At 51.9% G+C, this 15,937-nt stretch overlaps 1 protein-coding gene and 1 long non-coding RNA gene across 5 annotated transcripts in view; one reads left to right on the top strand and one right to left on the bottom strand.

Moving 5' to 3' along the window:
* Positions 1 to 2,767, bottom strand: part of AGPAT5 (1-acylglycerol-3-phosphate O-acyltransferase 5) — a 58,719-nt gene extending 55,952 nt beyond the window's left edge. Inside the window, exon 1 of one of the 4 annotated variants that reach the window (XM_036303896.1) lies at positions 2,460 to 2,767. In XM_036303896.1, coding sequence (XP_036159789.1) covers positions 2,460 to 2,678 — 219 coding nt within the window. In that variant the 5' untranslated portion in view covers positions 2,679 to 2,767. The remainder of the gene's footprint in view (positions 1 to 2,459) is intronic. The other 3 variants (XM_036303897.1, XM_036303900.1, XM_036303899.1) reach the window with 3 other exon arrangements.
* An 86-nt stretch (positions 2,768 to 2,853) lies between these two features.
* Positions 2,854 to 4,282, top strand: LOC118653239. The gene is made up of 2 exons (XR_004966821.1): positions 2,854 to 3,407; positions 4,096 to 4,282. It is a non-coding gene; the product is annotated as an uncharacterized LOC118653239 (long non-coding RNA).
* The last annotated feature ends 11,655 nt before the right edge of the window (positions 4,283 to 15,937 follow it).

Raw genomic sequence — 15,937 nt, 5'->3', positions numbered from 1 at the left:
TGTTACATCTGTATTTATACCAGTTGATTCAATCCTATCAATCTCTATTCCAAAGGTTAGGGCGTTTCTTATCTCCATTCCAGGGAGTAAAGATTATGTAGCTTAAGCATGATTGTTCATAGTTAAAGTGATTAATTACCCGCCTGGCACTTAGTTGAGGGGTTTTATTCCCTCCCTAACTTCAGGGGAAAATCCCTACCTGGGGAAACACCCTTTCTCAGAGAGGTGACCTTGGTTAAAACACATAGTGCCAAGAAGGTGAGCAAACATATTAAGAACAGTATGCCATATATGCCAGGTCCTTTGAAACAGCAAGGATGGACCGGCTCCCGGCAATAGAAACTTTGCAATGACAAAGTCACTGAGGAAAACTATTAGGTAAAAAATAAGGCGACAGACTGTGCATTCTCACATATCCTTTTCCTTTGGGTTTATATTTAAAAAACAGCTATTTTTCCTCTATTGACTTAATCTTGAAGACCCCCAAAAATATCATGTTCTCTGTTACTAACCAACAAGTAACTCCTTGCCAAAAAATAATGCATGGACAAGAAAACCCTCAGGCCTACATTTTCATTAAATGTCCATAACCTGCATTTCATGGCCAGTGGGCACTGAGTTCTAGGATTCCTACAAAACTTCATCAAGGGACCCACATTTATAAAAGGATGTCTGATGGCCATGAAGTATAATTCAAAATTTAAATTTTTTACAAAACCATGTGCTAAGAACTCCAAAATAAACTGGAGGTCTATACTTAACAGGGCATGGGGTAAAATACTCAATTTCAGAATCACTCTGAAATTTTACAATTGCTTTTTTATTTTTACTTTTTTTTCAAGGCCACCAAAAACTTTGGTTGCCCGCCCCCCGCCCCCCAAAATGGGAGAGATTACAATTGCTTTTTAAAAATAAGAAACTTGCTAAATACAAAGTACTTCAATGGTATGTTGTACATTATATTGCATGGAACATATTCCATTCCTTTTTTTTAATATATTTTTTAATTAATTTCAGAGAGGATGGAAGAGGGAGAGAGAGATAGAAACATCCATGATAAGAGAGAATCACTGATCGGCTGCCTCCTGCACGCTCCCCACTGGGGACGGAGCCTGCAAGCCCAGCATGCGCCCCTGACCAGAATCGAACCTGGGACCCTTTGGTCTGCAGAGCAACGCTCTACCACTGAGCCAAACCAGCCAGGGCATATTCCATTCTTTGAACAAAAATAAAATAACTAGGTACAGACTAATTTTTCTAAAAGGTAACTGACTCTGTCCTACGCTCTGAGTCCAGGCCAGCTGTCCTCTGATGTGAAATCTAACGCTGACTCAGGATAAAACCACGCATTCAGGTAAATGTGAAGAGCGCGGGGGAAACGACGGACCTGCATCAGCGCGTTCCCATGAGGCCCACTATCCAATCAAGTATCGGGAACTCCTTCCCTGGAAGAGTGATCCTCCTCCGGGCAAACGGAGATGCTGGTTTAAATGGAGACCCGGCTTCTCCTAATTCCCTTCCCCCCAAACAACCGCCCACAATCGGGGCAAACGCAAGTCCTCAGGGAGCCAACAGCAGTTCACAAAGTCTAGACCAGCGGTTCTCAGCCTGGGCTGCGCATTAGAATCACCTGGGAATCTTGTTAAAACCCTGACTCCTGGGCCTCGTTCCGCTTGAGAACCACTGGTCTACAGTAGCTGCTGACGCACAACAGGATGGACCCTGTGGCCCTCAATGGCGAGAAGACAGGACAATCCCCTCCGCTGCCCTCCATGCCAAACCGAGAGGAGGGGGAAAGGGAGTAACTGAATAAAGTAATAACCAAGAACCAAACTGTTTGCAAACTGGGAGATAAAATGAAAATGCACAATTGTTACTCTGTCTGAGACTTCGGAGAACTAAAGAAAGGGGCCCTTCTGCTTTTGTTTGTTGCACAAATTTATCTACAAGTCCAACCTCAGTAGAGAAAGAAACAAACAGAAAGAAAGTAACCAGACAAAAAAAAAAAAAAAAAAAGAAAGAAAAAGAGCAGCCACGCATGAAGCCCGGACACGCGGCAGCACCTCCCGGGGCGCCCGCAGCAGCCACTGCGCCCAGCTCCCCGCTCCCCGCGCGGGGCCCAGGCGAGCAGAGCGGCGCTTCTGGTGCCAACGGGACACCCTGTCCCGGGAGGGTCCCCGCTCCCCAAGCGGACCAGTGCGTTTACACAGCGCCCCCTTCTCACCGACCCCTGCACCCTTCTCGCCAACCTCTGCACCCCCTTCTCGCGCCAAACGCCCCGAACCCGACCTCTCGCCCTACTTCCACGTTCATATGCACCCGCCGCGCGAGGCACCACGAGGGCGGGGGACCGGAAGGGGGCAGGCGGGCGGCGGGTCCCAGCGGCGGCTCGGAGGGCCCCGGGTCTCCCCAGGCCGGTGCCCGCGCCCCGCCCCGCCCGCTCACCTGCACCCGCTCACCTGCACGCCCGTGTAGTTCTCGAAGAAGAAGAGCACCATGCTCTGGTAGACGCAGTACAGCCGGTCGTCCACCGCCTGGTAGACGCGCGCGGGCAGGCAGGCGGACAGCAGGCGCCAGGCGCCCCAGGCCAGCAGGTAGGTGGGCGCCGAGCCCAGCATCACGGCGGCCGGCAGCACGGAGCGCAGCGAGTACAGGTGCAGCACCAGCGACAGCAGCATCGCGGCGGCTGGGGCCCGACTGCGCCGCCGCGCCGCCCGCCCGGCCGCCCGGCCGCCCAGCCCCCGCCCGCGGCCAATCGCCGGGCCGGCCCCGGCCCCGCCGCCGCCCCCGCCCCGCCCCGGGCCGCCCGCCGCCCCGGAGACGCCCCGCCGCGTCCGCTCGGGCCTCCGCCCCCAGCCGCATGGGCCGCGCCGCCGCCGGAGGGCGGGCGGGAGGGCGGTGCGGGGCCGCGGACGCGGGCCCTGCGGGCTGGCAGCTCCGGCGCGCTCACCCCCCGTGACCCTGCCCGTCACCCGGCGCCCTGTCGGGGCGGGGCTCCGCGTCTACAACAAGACTTCTGATTGGCTGTCCGTTCCACGGTCCCGGCGGAGGGTGGGATCCTGGGCAACAACACGACTCCCGATTGGCCAAGGGCGGTGACGGTTGCCGTGCACCTGCTTGAGGTCTCCGGCCTCCGCGCATGCTCCGGGGCTCCGCCGGGTCGGGGGCGGCTTTGATGTCTGTGAGGGGCCTCGCGGCGGTGCGGCCGGGACTCAAGGGCTTTGCAGGTGGAGGGCGAGGGGCTGACCCCTGACCCTTGGACCGGCGGGCAGGGCTGCGGCTGCGGGGTGAGCGTAGGTCCCGGCGGCCGGGCCTTACGCGGGAGGCACTTTCCGGTGAGCGTCCGCACGGATCGTGACGGTGACGGTGACCGGAGCACGGGGATCGCTCGGAGCCGGTCTTGGCAGGTACGGCGCCCCCGGGAGCGTCACACAGACTAAGGGCCGTGGGTTCGATTCCCAGGCAAAGGCATTGCAGGAGCCGCCGGCTCTGTGTGTCTCAGCGTGTTTCTCTCCCCCCCTCCCCCTCCCCCCTCCCCCTCCCCCTCTCCCGTCCTCCTCCCTGCTCCTCCCCGACCCCCTCCCCCTCCCCCCTCCCTCTCCCCCTTCCCTTCCCCCCTCCCCCCCAAGCAATCGGAGGAGGTGGGGGAGGGGGAGGGGAAGAGGAGGAGGGGGTCGGGGAGGACAGCGGCAGCCTGTACCCAAGGCAGTGTGTCCCCCGAGGCCGGCGTGTCCCCGAGGGAGGCGTGTACCTGAAGGCAGTGTGCACCCGAGGGAGGGGCGTACTTGGACGGGCCCAGGGGGCGCTGAGTGGGCCGCACAGCTCTGTTTTTAACCCAGACGCCCCCTAAAAGAATGCCCTGTGCTTCCCACACACATTTTTAAGTTAACATCTAAAATTAAAAGGAATAAATTCTGATAAGTTGTACATGACATTTTCAAATAAAGTGGTGACAGATCTTTTAAATGGACCCCTTGGGTTCTAAATACCATGATGATTTAATACCCACAATCATCCATTAAAAATACTCAAGATTTTTACCAGTTAGAATTTAAATTAGTTCTTTTTCTTTTTGGAAACATTTTCATTCCATAGAATGTACCTCAATGGAGTATCCTTTTTCCTTCAGTCTTTTATTGAACAGACTATTTCATCAAGGTTCTCAGAGTTGGAATTTCTTCTGGATTGAGCTCTTTCTGTTGTTAGCAATATGATTGAATCCATATATATCACAAAATCTGATATGTGATGACTGTAAATAAAGGATAAATTTTCCTTGAAACGCCTGTGTTAATAGTGCCTTAATTAAAGAAATTGTCTAGTTGTCTCTTGGTGTCCTCAGAATTATCACCCCTGTCCTCCTGGGATCACCCCTGTCCTCCTGGGATCACACCTGTCCTCCTGGGATCACACCACACCTCCTGGGATCACCCCTGTCCTCCTGGGATCACACCACACCTCCTGGGATCACCCCTGTCCTCCTGGGATCACACCTGACCTCCTGGGATCACCCCTGTCCTCCTGGGATCACCCCTGACCTCCTGGGATCACCCCTGTCCTCCTGGGATCACACCTGACCTCCTGGGATCACCCCTGTCCTCCTGGGATCACACCTGACCTCCTGGGATCACACCTGTTCCCCTGGGATCACCCCTGACCTCCTGGGATCACCCCTGTCCCCCTGGGATCACCCCTGACCTCCTGGGATCACCCCTGTCCTCCTGGGATCACCCCTGACCTCCTGGGATCACCCCTGTCCTCCTGGGATCACCCCTGACCTCCTGGGATCACCCCTGTCCTCCTGGGATCACCCCTGACCTCCTGGGATCACCCCTGACCTCCTGGGATCACCCCTGACCTCCTGGGATCACCCCTGACCTCCTGGGATCACCCCTGTCCTCCGGGTGTCACATTTGTCCTCCATGCAGTGAGATGTAGTATGACATGGGGGGCCCCAGTGGGAGGGGCCATTGACAAATGCAATGTGGGTCCAGACCCAGGAGTCTCCCGGGCAGATCAGTTCTAGAAAAATCTGAAAATTGGGTCCCTTAAAACTCCTTGTGGCCACCCCATTACTTATTTCCAAGGATCCCTGTGGCCCAGTTTGAAGATTCTGGCAGAAAAAGGAAGGGGATGGAGATGATGGGAGCTGAGTTGGGAAGGAAGTGGGCGGGAACCAGAGGACAGCAGGGTCTCATGGGACATGCAAGTGGCTTTGGACTTGATCCCAAGGTCCTGGGAAGCTACTAAAAGGCTGCAAGGAGGGGAGTGACATGATTAAAGGCGATTTTTTATAAAAGGAGAGCAGATGGGAGCCGTGTGGGGGCTGGTACTCGAGCACCAGCTGGGGTGCATTCCTCATGCCCAGCCCCCGGCAGCAGGTGGTCTTGCCTGATGCAGGCAGGTGGCCTGGTCCCTGAGCCTCCCTGCATGAGCCCGAGTGGCAGATGGGGACGTAACCGTGAGGAGGACACGGGAGACGCTGAGCAGCATCCGGAAGAGGCAGGTAGAGCCACACCCGTCGTTGCTCTCCAGACACCAGCGGGAGGACAGGTGCTGGTGGTACACGCACCGCCATCTGCTCCTATTTCTATTCACAAATGTCCAGAAACCCCTGATGCCAGTCTCTCAGGGAGGAAGCAGGGTCAGCTGAGGGTCAGCTGCACTTCCCGAATTGTTTCGAGGTTTTACCAGGAAGCACTGACGCAGCAAAGGCAGCCCCCGTGCGGCGTGTGTGTGTGTGTGTGTGTGTGTGTGTGTGTGTGTGTGTGTGTGTCCCGCCGCACGGCCCTGCCCCGTGTCAGGTGAAGGCGGAGCACGGGTGCAAGCCCTCAGGGCACGGCCTGCGTCTGGGCGGGGAGTGGGACTTCTGACACAGGACTCAAGTGGACAAAGAAGGAAAAGAAGCCAAGAGTGACCCTTCCAGGGCACTGCTACAGGTGTGGCCACGGGAGCCAAGACGCGGTGCCGGAGGAGGGGCCCGAGGAGGGCTTTCCAGCTCGCGGGCCACCCGGAGGGAGGCAGACCTGTGGCCTGGGACCCAGTCGCTGGAGGAGTGGAGCCCGTAGAGAAGAGAGTGCAGGTTCGCCCACACGCAATTCAATCTGACGTGGAATTAATTTAGAATGAGAAAAAATCTCAAAAAATAAGACTTTAAAAGCTGACCTGTCCAGACAAATTCCTGTGTACTGTAAAAGCGTGAGCCTTTCTTAGGATTATGAAACCATCCGACACTCCCTAGTCTGGCGTGGTAAGTAGGGATTCGTGTTTTACCACCGATTGTTAGGATGAGTGGAATAGCCACATGCTTTGGCTCTAATGCATATTCGATAAAATCATGATGTTCTTATGCAGTTTGAATGTAGCTCCCGGTGCTTGTCCCACTCGGCAGGTGAAGCCGACGGTGCGGTGAGCACGCCGACTCTGTCTGCACTTCCCTTCAGCGTCACGGTCGTTCATCCAGCCGGACCAGCGTCACACTGAAGGACGTGGTGTCCGGTTAACTTACTGGTTTACAGACAAAGTACAGGCTTGGCCCAGCTTCCTCCAGGGGCAGGTCTCAGTCTGTGACTCCGTCACCAGCGCTCGCCTCCCTCGTCACCCCCTCGCTGTCTGTTCTTATGTCTGTAACCCAATCACACATTTGCTAGACATGGTGACAGTATGTCATATTCCGTGTTTATGGCCTTGCATGCTTTATTTTGTTTTCTTTCTTGGGGCCTTTCGTGCTTTAAAACAATACTGAAAAGTGTTAAAATTGTTTTTCGCAAGTGTCTTCTCATAAATGGCTTCGCCCGCACCCTTTCTCCAATCTGTGCTCTCCTCCTCCATGTCCTTCGGACACTGACCTTTCTCTGCTGAAAGGCACGTGCTGTGCAAGCGGTCCCTCCCTCACTTCCCGCATGTCTGTCAAGAGGACACCAACGTGGCCGCCAGACCCTCCGGATGAGCTGTCGCCTCGGGGCCTGCGTGTCCGTCAGCGCTCTGTGCACCGGAGAACCCGCAGGGTCCCCCTGGCCATCTGCCAAGGGTGTCGGCAGCGTCCTGTGCGACGTCACTTCCTCCCTGGGCACCAATTACCCTGGACACGTGTCACTTGCCTTGACCTGTGGCCTGTTTGTTACCCGGATCCTGTCTCTCTGATGCCTCTGGGTGCCTCCCGGGCAGCAGCTCCACGCCTCCACCTCCCAGGCCTCCTCTGAGGTGTTCAGAGGGAGGACAAGCACTTCCTCTCTCACCCTCTAGTGCAGCTTTTCTTTTTAACATTTGTATTGATTTCAGAGAGGAAGGGAGAGGGAGAGAGAGAAGCACCGGTAATGAGAGAGAACCACTGATCGGCTGCCTCCTGCACGCCCCCTACGGGGGATCGAGCCTGCAACCTGGGCATGTGCCCTGACCGGGAATCGAACTGTGACCTCCTGGTTCATAGGTCGATGCTCAACCACTGAGCTACGCCGGCCGGGCAGTATAGCTTTTCTTATCAAAACTTAAAGTCCAGATTTTTCAGAAAAATGATTGTTTTTTCTCTTTTGGAGAACCATGCCAATTTCTATTGTTTACTGAATCGTATATCACTCTCAGATTTGTCCTCTCTGCCAAGAGCTGTATTTATTAGTTACTATCACTCCGCCAAACCCTCCCCTTAAATCTTTCAGAGCCTGGTGTGTCCACAGAGTTTTCACCATTAATCTCATGTTTTCAGCAAAAGATGTATTATTCTTACAACACTCTCACGTTCAGACTCCCTACACATATTTTAGGTTAAAATTTTTTTCTTACTCAGTATTTTCTCATTCTTTCTTCTTTGCCCAATATCATGTAATTTAACAAGTATTTGACCTTACCATGCACCACCTGGACCAGGCACCAAGGACACCACTGGAGAAGGGAGACGGGTCTTACCCTCGGGAGCTTGCGGGCCAGGCAGGAAGGAGGCAGGTCAGATGGACTTTTCTATTCACTAAACACTTGTCAGCGCCTCTCTCTCACTGACTAGTATCTCTAAAGGGAACACAATAGCCACCTGAAGATTAAGCAGTAAGTGACAGCAAGCCAGGGGGAGGGAGAGAAAAGCGTGGAATGGCCAGCACAGCCAGTGTCCACGGGTGTTTTTACCTCCTGACTCACCCGTGGCCTGGCCACTCGACACAGGACAACGCCGTGTTGCAGAGGGAAGCCCTCTGAGACGGCGGCAAGAGACCCACTTAAGTAGAGTGATCGCTGAGAAGTAAAGCTACGGGAACTGTAATAGGCAAACACTAACCCTCTGAAAGCTGGGGGGTCGTATTAACATGACAGCGGGTTTCAGAGGAAGGACAGTTAACACAAATAAAAACAAAATATACCCGGAAGACACTCCGAACGCTGTCCCCTTACGACAGAGCCTCAGAACACGTGAAGGAAGCGCTGACAATTACGCGAAAGGCCAGCAGCCGGCCTCAGAGCCATAAACAATGGAGCGAGGTTGCGGGATACCAGCTCAGTGTGCATTTCTATACACTAGCCAGGATGGTCCAAAGTAGAGATTAAACAATTTCATTTATGAATAAAAAAACAGCCCAGCTGGTGTGGCTCAGTGGTTGAGCATTGACCTATGAACCAGGAGGTCGTGGTTCGATCCCCAGTCAGGGCACGTGCCCAGGTTTCAGGTTCGATCCCCAGTGTGAGGCGTCAGGAGGCAGCCGGTCCATGATTCTCTCTCATCACTGATGTTTCTCTCCCTCTCTCTTCCTCTCTGATATCAGTAAAAATATATTTAAACAACAACAAATCTTAGGAATGAAATTAGCCGAGGAGACAAGGACAGACGCAGGGACCAGTGGCAGGGAATAGTCCAGGAACGAATCGCTGGTGTCTGGTTGGTCACCTTTTGACAAAGGCGCCCAGACGGTCCAATGGGGAAAGGCCAGCCGTCTCACATGACTGCTGCCAGGAAAACTGGATACTCACCAGCAAAGAATGAAACGGAGCCCTTCTCTTACACAACATACAGAAATTAACGCAAAATTGTTCAATACCTACACTTACGAGCTAAAATGATAAAACTCTGACAAGAAAACGGAGGGGAGTCGTCACGACATTGGAGTTGGCAGTGACACCAAATGCACAGGCAGCACAAGAAAAGACAAGCTGGACGGACATCAAACTGAGCAGCGTCCGCGCAACAAAGACACTGTCGAGGGGGAGGGGCAGCCCAGCATCGGAGGAGACACTTGCAAGTTACGTACCTGGTAAAGGGTTACTACCCAGGACATGGCGAGCCCCTAAACTCAACAATAAACACCAACCCAATTCGAAGATGGGCAAAAGACCCAACTAGACATTTCTCCAAAGAAGATACACAAGTGGCCAAAGAGCTCCTGAAAAGATGCTAACCGTCACCTCTCATCAGGGAAACGCACATCAGAACCACACGAGGCCGCCTCACCCCAGGAGGATGACTATTAAAACAACTGAAAAGGACAAGAGGTGGCGAGGCCGTGGGGACATCAGTCTGTGTGGCCACGGGGAAGGGGAACGTGCAGTCGCTGTGGCAGACAGCTTGGTGGCTCCTCAGAAACTGGAATAGAATCGCCATGTATTTTATAGATTTGAAAGTACATGTATGCCAATGCCCACAGCAGCATCGTTCACAATAGCCTAGAAACGTCCGGCGGAAGCAGCCTGATTATCTGGACGGGCAAAGGGACTGTGGAACAGGGAGCCCGTACATGCCCTGAAATAGCATTCCTCCCCAAAGGCGAGAATTTGCTGCAAAACTCGGTGGGCCTGGAAAATAGTCCGGGAAGTGAAATTAGCCAGACACAGCATGACAGACGTTTCATGATTCCCTGAATGCGAGGCACCCAGAACAGGCCGTGATGGAGAAAGAGAAAGAAGAAAAGAGGCCGCAGGGACCCTGGGCAGGGGCGGGGCTCTGCTTGGGGCCTCAGAAGACCCAGAGAGTGTAACTACGGACTTCAGTTAATAAGAATGTGTTAACATTGGCTCATCCAGTGGTTCTCAACCTTCCGGCCCTTTAAATACAGTTCCTCATGCTGACCCAACCATAAAATTTTTTCGTTGCTACTTCATAACTGTCATGTTGCTACTGTGATGAATCGTCATGTAGATATCTGATATGCAGGGTGGTCTTAGGCGACCCCTGGGAAAGGGTCGTTCGACCGCCAAAGGGGTCGCGACCCACAGGTTGAGCACCGCTGGGCTCATCAGTTGGAACAAATGTACACTAATGTAGGATGTTAAAAACAGGGAAATGGGTGGTTGGTGAGGGGCTGTATGAAAACTGTAGCTTTTGCTCAATATTTTCTGTAGATCTAAAACTGCTAAAATGTCTATTAATTTTTATAAATATCTAATTAAAAATATGTTATAGCCTCTCATTCCTCCCCTGGTTATTTATTTTTTTGCCAAAGTATAAAACGGGGACATGCATTTCACTCACGTCACGTGTCCTTGTCCCTGTTCCTTCTTGGCTCAATGTCCTTGCCATTTCCTGGCCCATTTTCTTCTTTCTGGTGGAAAACAGCCGCCAGCAGAGGACACTAGGAGGCAGGCGTCCCCTCTGCCGAGAGGGGCCTTGGGCTCCCGCTGGCTTAGCTCCAGCTGTCCCCTGCCCCCCGCGGGCACCCTAGGGATGAATCCGCGCTCAGAGCGCTCAGAGACCTAGGCTCTGTCTACAGGGCGGCGGGAGTATCTTGAAGAAAGAAGGTGGGCGTCTGGACGTGGGGAGGGGACTCCCAGCTTTTCGGGATGTTTGTGTGTCAGGAGCATTGAAAGGCTTTTGTTTGTTTGTTTTTTCATTTTGTAGACACCAGAGTTCCCCATCCAGCCAAATTCTCAAGAAAATAGAATACATTTCACTTAAGTTAAACACTGTTTGGTAAGGGATTCAGGTTTTGGCTTAATTTGCTGTAGCTTTTCAAAGGAAACTCCCAGTAATGAGAGCAAATAAATGAAGATATTAAAAGCTTCACTAAGAGTCTGCTTCTCAGAGCCTGTAATTAATCTGTAAAATCATTTCATGTTCAGGTCTTTACGTAGGAACTCGGTTCATTAAGAGTTTCGTTCGACTGGCTCATAAAATTCTGAATGTGACTGCCCTGTATTCCCAGAGGTTATCCAAGGAAGGACGTGGGCCGATCCCGCAGAGACATGACGTGGGAAAATGCTTGGACTATTTATAGCAGCTCTCCGCTCTGGAAATCCCAGGCCTCGCGGCTATTTATAGTCACTCTTGGGGTTAAGGGTGAGCGCAGAAATCTTGAAAATGCTGCCTGCTCTTCCCCGGCGTGGAGGCGGGGCAGCTGTCTCCCTGGGGTTTGGGCACCAGGCCCTTCGAAGAGTCGTTCTGGAAATGACCATAAACGCATCCTTGTTGAGAACAGCAGTCTTAGTCCAGGCGGGCGCTGTTTCCCGGTTCAGTGATACTGTGTCCAAGTTGACTGCAAACTGGACGCTGTCCCCAGCCAGGGGCCTGCCTGGTGAAATGTGGGGAGGGGAGTGGGGTCGCAAACATTTGCAGAGGGGCTAACGGAGACTCCCCAAGGCTGGTCGATTAAGCTGAATAAAATGACCAAATGTTCCTTCCTCCGAGGGAGACCAATTCTGAGAATTCCCCAGACCTCAGGCCCCCCTCCTCCCGCTGTGATATGGGGCACAGGCCTCACTGTAGGCAGCACGGACTGCGGGACCTGCCGGCGCTGGGAGCCTGACTGGTCGCTTCTCAGTGTGTTCTGCGGGGAGAGAAATGTTAGGGTTCCTGCAGTAGAACGTCCTGAGAGCTGGCCTGCTGAGCTGGGGGCTGGGGGGAGCGGCCCTGCTTCTTCAGAATGGAATCGGTTGGTTCAAGGGCTCAGAATGAATGGCCATGACTGCCATCAACACACTACAAACACCCAATGCTGGGAGGATGTGGAGAAAAGGGAACCCTCCCGCACTGCTGGTGGGAATGCAGACGGGGTCAGCCACTGTGGAGAATAGTATGGAGCTTCCTCAAAAACTAAAAATGGAACTGCCATTTGACCCAGTGATCCCATTTCTAGGAATATATCCCAAGAAACCAGAAACACCAATCAGAAAGGATGTATGCACCCGTGTTCATAGCGACACAATTTACCATAGCTAAGGTCTGGAAACAGCCCGAGTGCCCATCAGCAGACGAATGGGTAAAAAGCTGTGGGACATGGACACCAGGGAATCGTAGGCAGCAATAAAAAGAAGGGTCTCTGGCCCTCTGAGGCAGCACGGAGGGGCCTGGAGTGAAATAAGCCATCGTGCTGAGTGAAATAAGCCAGTCAGAGAAGACAAGTGTCACAGGATCTCACTCATGTGTGGAATCTAAGGAACAAAGTAAACTGATGAACAGATGGATCAGGAGACAGGGAAGCAGGGAACAGAGTTTGGACTCTCAGAGGGAAGGCGGGGGTGGGGGTGGGAGGTAATCGAGCGAAGACCTTGTGTGCATATATGCATGGCCCACGGACACAGACAGTGGGGTGGGGGTGGAGTGGGCTGGAGGGGCCAATGGGGAAAAGGGGACATGTAATACTTTCAACAATAAAGATTTATTTAAAAAGGACTCCCAGCAGAAGGGAACATAGTGCCTTGATCCTGACGGGACTTGTGCGGAAGCTTAGAGACGATTAGGGATGGAGACGTGCCAGCTAGGAAAACAACACGACAGGCGTGGCCTTGGCTTCCCCTGCACACGCCCCGTGCAAAGTCCCACCTGCCCAGAGGTACCAGTCCTCCCCAAGGCAGAGCTGTGAGCAGGGCCCTGGGTGGCAGTCGGCTCAGACCGAAGCCGCCTGCACGAAGCCGCTGTGCACGCAGTGCGCCCTCGGCCTGTGCCCGCTCCCGCCGTGTCCTGCTCCTGGTCCAGCCGGACTCCCTTCCCACAGCACAGGACCCTGAGGGCCATCCATGTCGCCTCACATGCAACACTGTTTCTCGCTGCACATCATCCACCATCCAGACGCAGCCCATCTACCCATCCTCCTATCGGTGGGCACCGGGGCTGCTTCCCGCCGGCTCTGCACCCACCAGCAGGGAGGAGGGCACCCTTCCCCACACCCTGGCCAGCAAGGTTGCTTCTTGATGTGCTGATGGCAGCCATCCTGACAGGCGGGAGGTGACAGCTCGCTGTGGTTTTGACATTCATCCCTCTGATGCTTAGCCACACTGAGCCTCTTTCTATGCGTCTGTTCGCTGTCTGTCTCTCGGAGAAATGTTTGCTCACGTCCTCTGCCCGTTTTGATTGGATGCCTTACTTTTGCTGTTGAGCTGTATGAGTTCCTATGCGTTTTGGATCTCCACCCCTTCTTATATGTATCATTGGTAGAATCTATCGCCCCATTCAGTAGCTTGTCTTTTTGTTTTGTTGACAGCTTTCTTCTCTGTGCAGAAACAAAGACTAACTCCATAGGGTTTGACTGATATGTGGAGTCCACAAAAAACAAAACAAATAAAACAAAACCAGACAGAGAAACAGAGATTCAACGGATGGTTGCCAGAGGGGAGGGGCGTGGGGAATGGGTTAAAAAGGTGAAGGGGACCCGGCCGATGTGGCTCAGTGGTTGGGCATCAACCTATAAACCAGGAGGTCAGGGTTCCATTCCAGGTCAGGGCACAGGCCTGGGTTGTGGGCTCGATCCCCATTGTGGGGCATGCAGGAGGCAGCCGATCCATGATTCTCTCTCATCATGGATGTTTCTATCTCCCTCTCCCTTCCTCTCAGAAAACAGTAAAAACATATTAAACAAAGAAAAGGCGAAGGGAACAGAGTCAACAACATTGTCGTAGGTTCAGGGTGACAGGTGAGTCCTAGAATCAGGGTGACCACGGGGTAAGGTATAGGAGTGTTGAACCACCATATTGTACATCGAAGCTAATATGACATTGTGTACCAACTCTACTTAAAATGAAAACATGAATTTCAGGAAAAGAAAAGTGGAGGTTGAGTCCCCCGAGCACAGGCCACGCTGGGGGCGCACACGTGGGCCAGTCTCAGTTTATCCTGAACGTTCTTGCACTTTCACGTGTCCTGAACAGAAGACACCAGGAGATTGTGGACGAAAGGGGCCACATGCTGACCTGACAAGCTCAGGAGAGGCCTGCATGGCAGTTTTGCAGACTCGGAGACCTAAAGTAACCACAAAGGATGGTCTGAAATTAAACCTTAACTAAAAGCAGTGATGGTGGGCAGTTATGTCCTACGCCGATTATCTTCACTGATAAGGTCAACCTTTACTGTAACTGAGCCTATCTGTCTTTTTGCATCCATGATAACATACCCTTGAAATGCCATTATAAACTTTTGAACAATAATAGATACAGAAGCAGAGCAGCCTCAAACAGATTGTCAAACTGCAGCGGGAAGGCCGGGGAGGGGTGGGGGGCAGGAGGGAGGGGGGTAAGAGATCAACCAAAGGACTTGTATGCATGCATATAAGCATAACCAATGGACATAAGACACTGGGGGGTAGGGGAGGCCAGGGGATTGTCAAGGGCGGGGGGAAAAAAAGGGACACATGTGTAATACCCTTTGTAAGACTGTAAGCAATAAAATAAAAATAAAAATAAAAAAATAAAAAAAAATTAAAAAAAAGAAATGTCTGGGTAACTTGTGATTTCCCTGTATCTGGAGCCCCTGGGGCACGGCCAGGTGTGCTGGGCCCAGGACAGATGCAGCAGATTCTTTCATTTGTCATGTTAATTGTTCCTGCACCCACCTAAGTATGTGTCCATCCTTTTACTTTTTATCCTATCACAGAGGTTCCCCACTTGGTTTAATCCCACCTCCTTAAATCTGTCACCAATGAATTTCATGTATAAATACGGATGTAACCCTGCCATTCTCCGGAGCACTATCTCAATTTGTTGAGGTTTTGCTTCCCGGCATATGTCGACAGTTTGGCTCAAATAAACTCACAAAAATTCTTTACAGGTTTCAATGGTTTTTTACGTTAACATTAATTGGCGTAGTCGTGGCAGGATTCCAAAGAAGCTCACCCAGGACCATCCCTTGGACTTTGACTCGGTACTAGGATCCAGCAAAGGGCCCATTGAGCCCCCCGGTTCTCCGCCCATTGGGTGAACGTGGGTGAGTTTTTCTCTTGGATCCAGAACTTTCCCTTCCTTTGGTCGAAGGTTGGACTTTATTTGAGCTGTTTTAAAATCCTTGAGGTGGAACCAGGGTTGCTAAGACCCCAGGTTAAGGGTTCATAGTGGAACCCAGGGTAAGGCAGGATTGGAGGAAAAAAATGGGAGGCTAGGTTTGATTTCGGCTTTTTAATTAAAACAGCTTTCTGAGAGTCTGAGCAAAAAAAAGAAAACCTTCGCTGTATAAATGGCTTATCTAAGGGGCCACCTTAAGGCTTGGTCTGCCCGGGCCCTAAACCTTTCCTGTGGTTTTAGACAGCCGGGAGAGAAACTGAGGCCACATTTGACGCACAGCATAACATGTCTAGAAAGTTTGCTCAGACTACAGATATTCAATAATAATAAAAAAAATTAACATGGGAAATTGTGCCTCCAAGGCTAGAAGCTCCCGAGACACCAGCCCTCATTTAATACTCCTGATAGGAAGCCTTTACTTGCAAGTACTTTAAAATATTAACTGAGAAATGGCTAAAATGCAGTTTGTTTGTGGTACCTATGGTAATATTTTGCATGCAGAAATTAGAAAATGCCAGCTCTGAAATTAAACTGAATGAGTACATGGGAAGCATATCTTAATTTAGAAATTAGAAGCTTCTAGAGGAAAACATAGAAAAAATTTATTCTAATAAGATGGATATTAATAAAATTTTAGAGACTGCCTCAGAACTATTCTGAAGTTAATTAATGTCTACACCCTGTTTTTCCTTTAGCCCATTGTTTGTTTGTTTTTTGAATAGTCCATTGGGAATATACTGAAATTCTAGAGAGGGGAAGT

The sequence above is a fragment of the Myotis myotis genome, unplaced genomic scaffold, assembly GCF_014108235.1.
Source record: "Myotis myotis isolate mMyoMyo1 unplaced genomic scaffold, mMyoMyo1.p scaffold_m19_p_39, whole genome shotgun sequence".
NCBI lineage: Eukaryota > Metazoa > Chordata > Mammalia > Chiroptera > Vespertilionidae > Myotis > Myotis myotis.
Note: the sequence above shows the minus strand (reverse complement) of the source record. Positions and strands in the feature narration are given on the sequence as shown.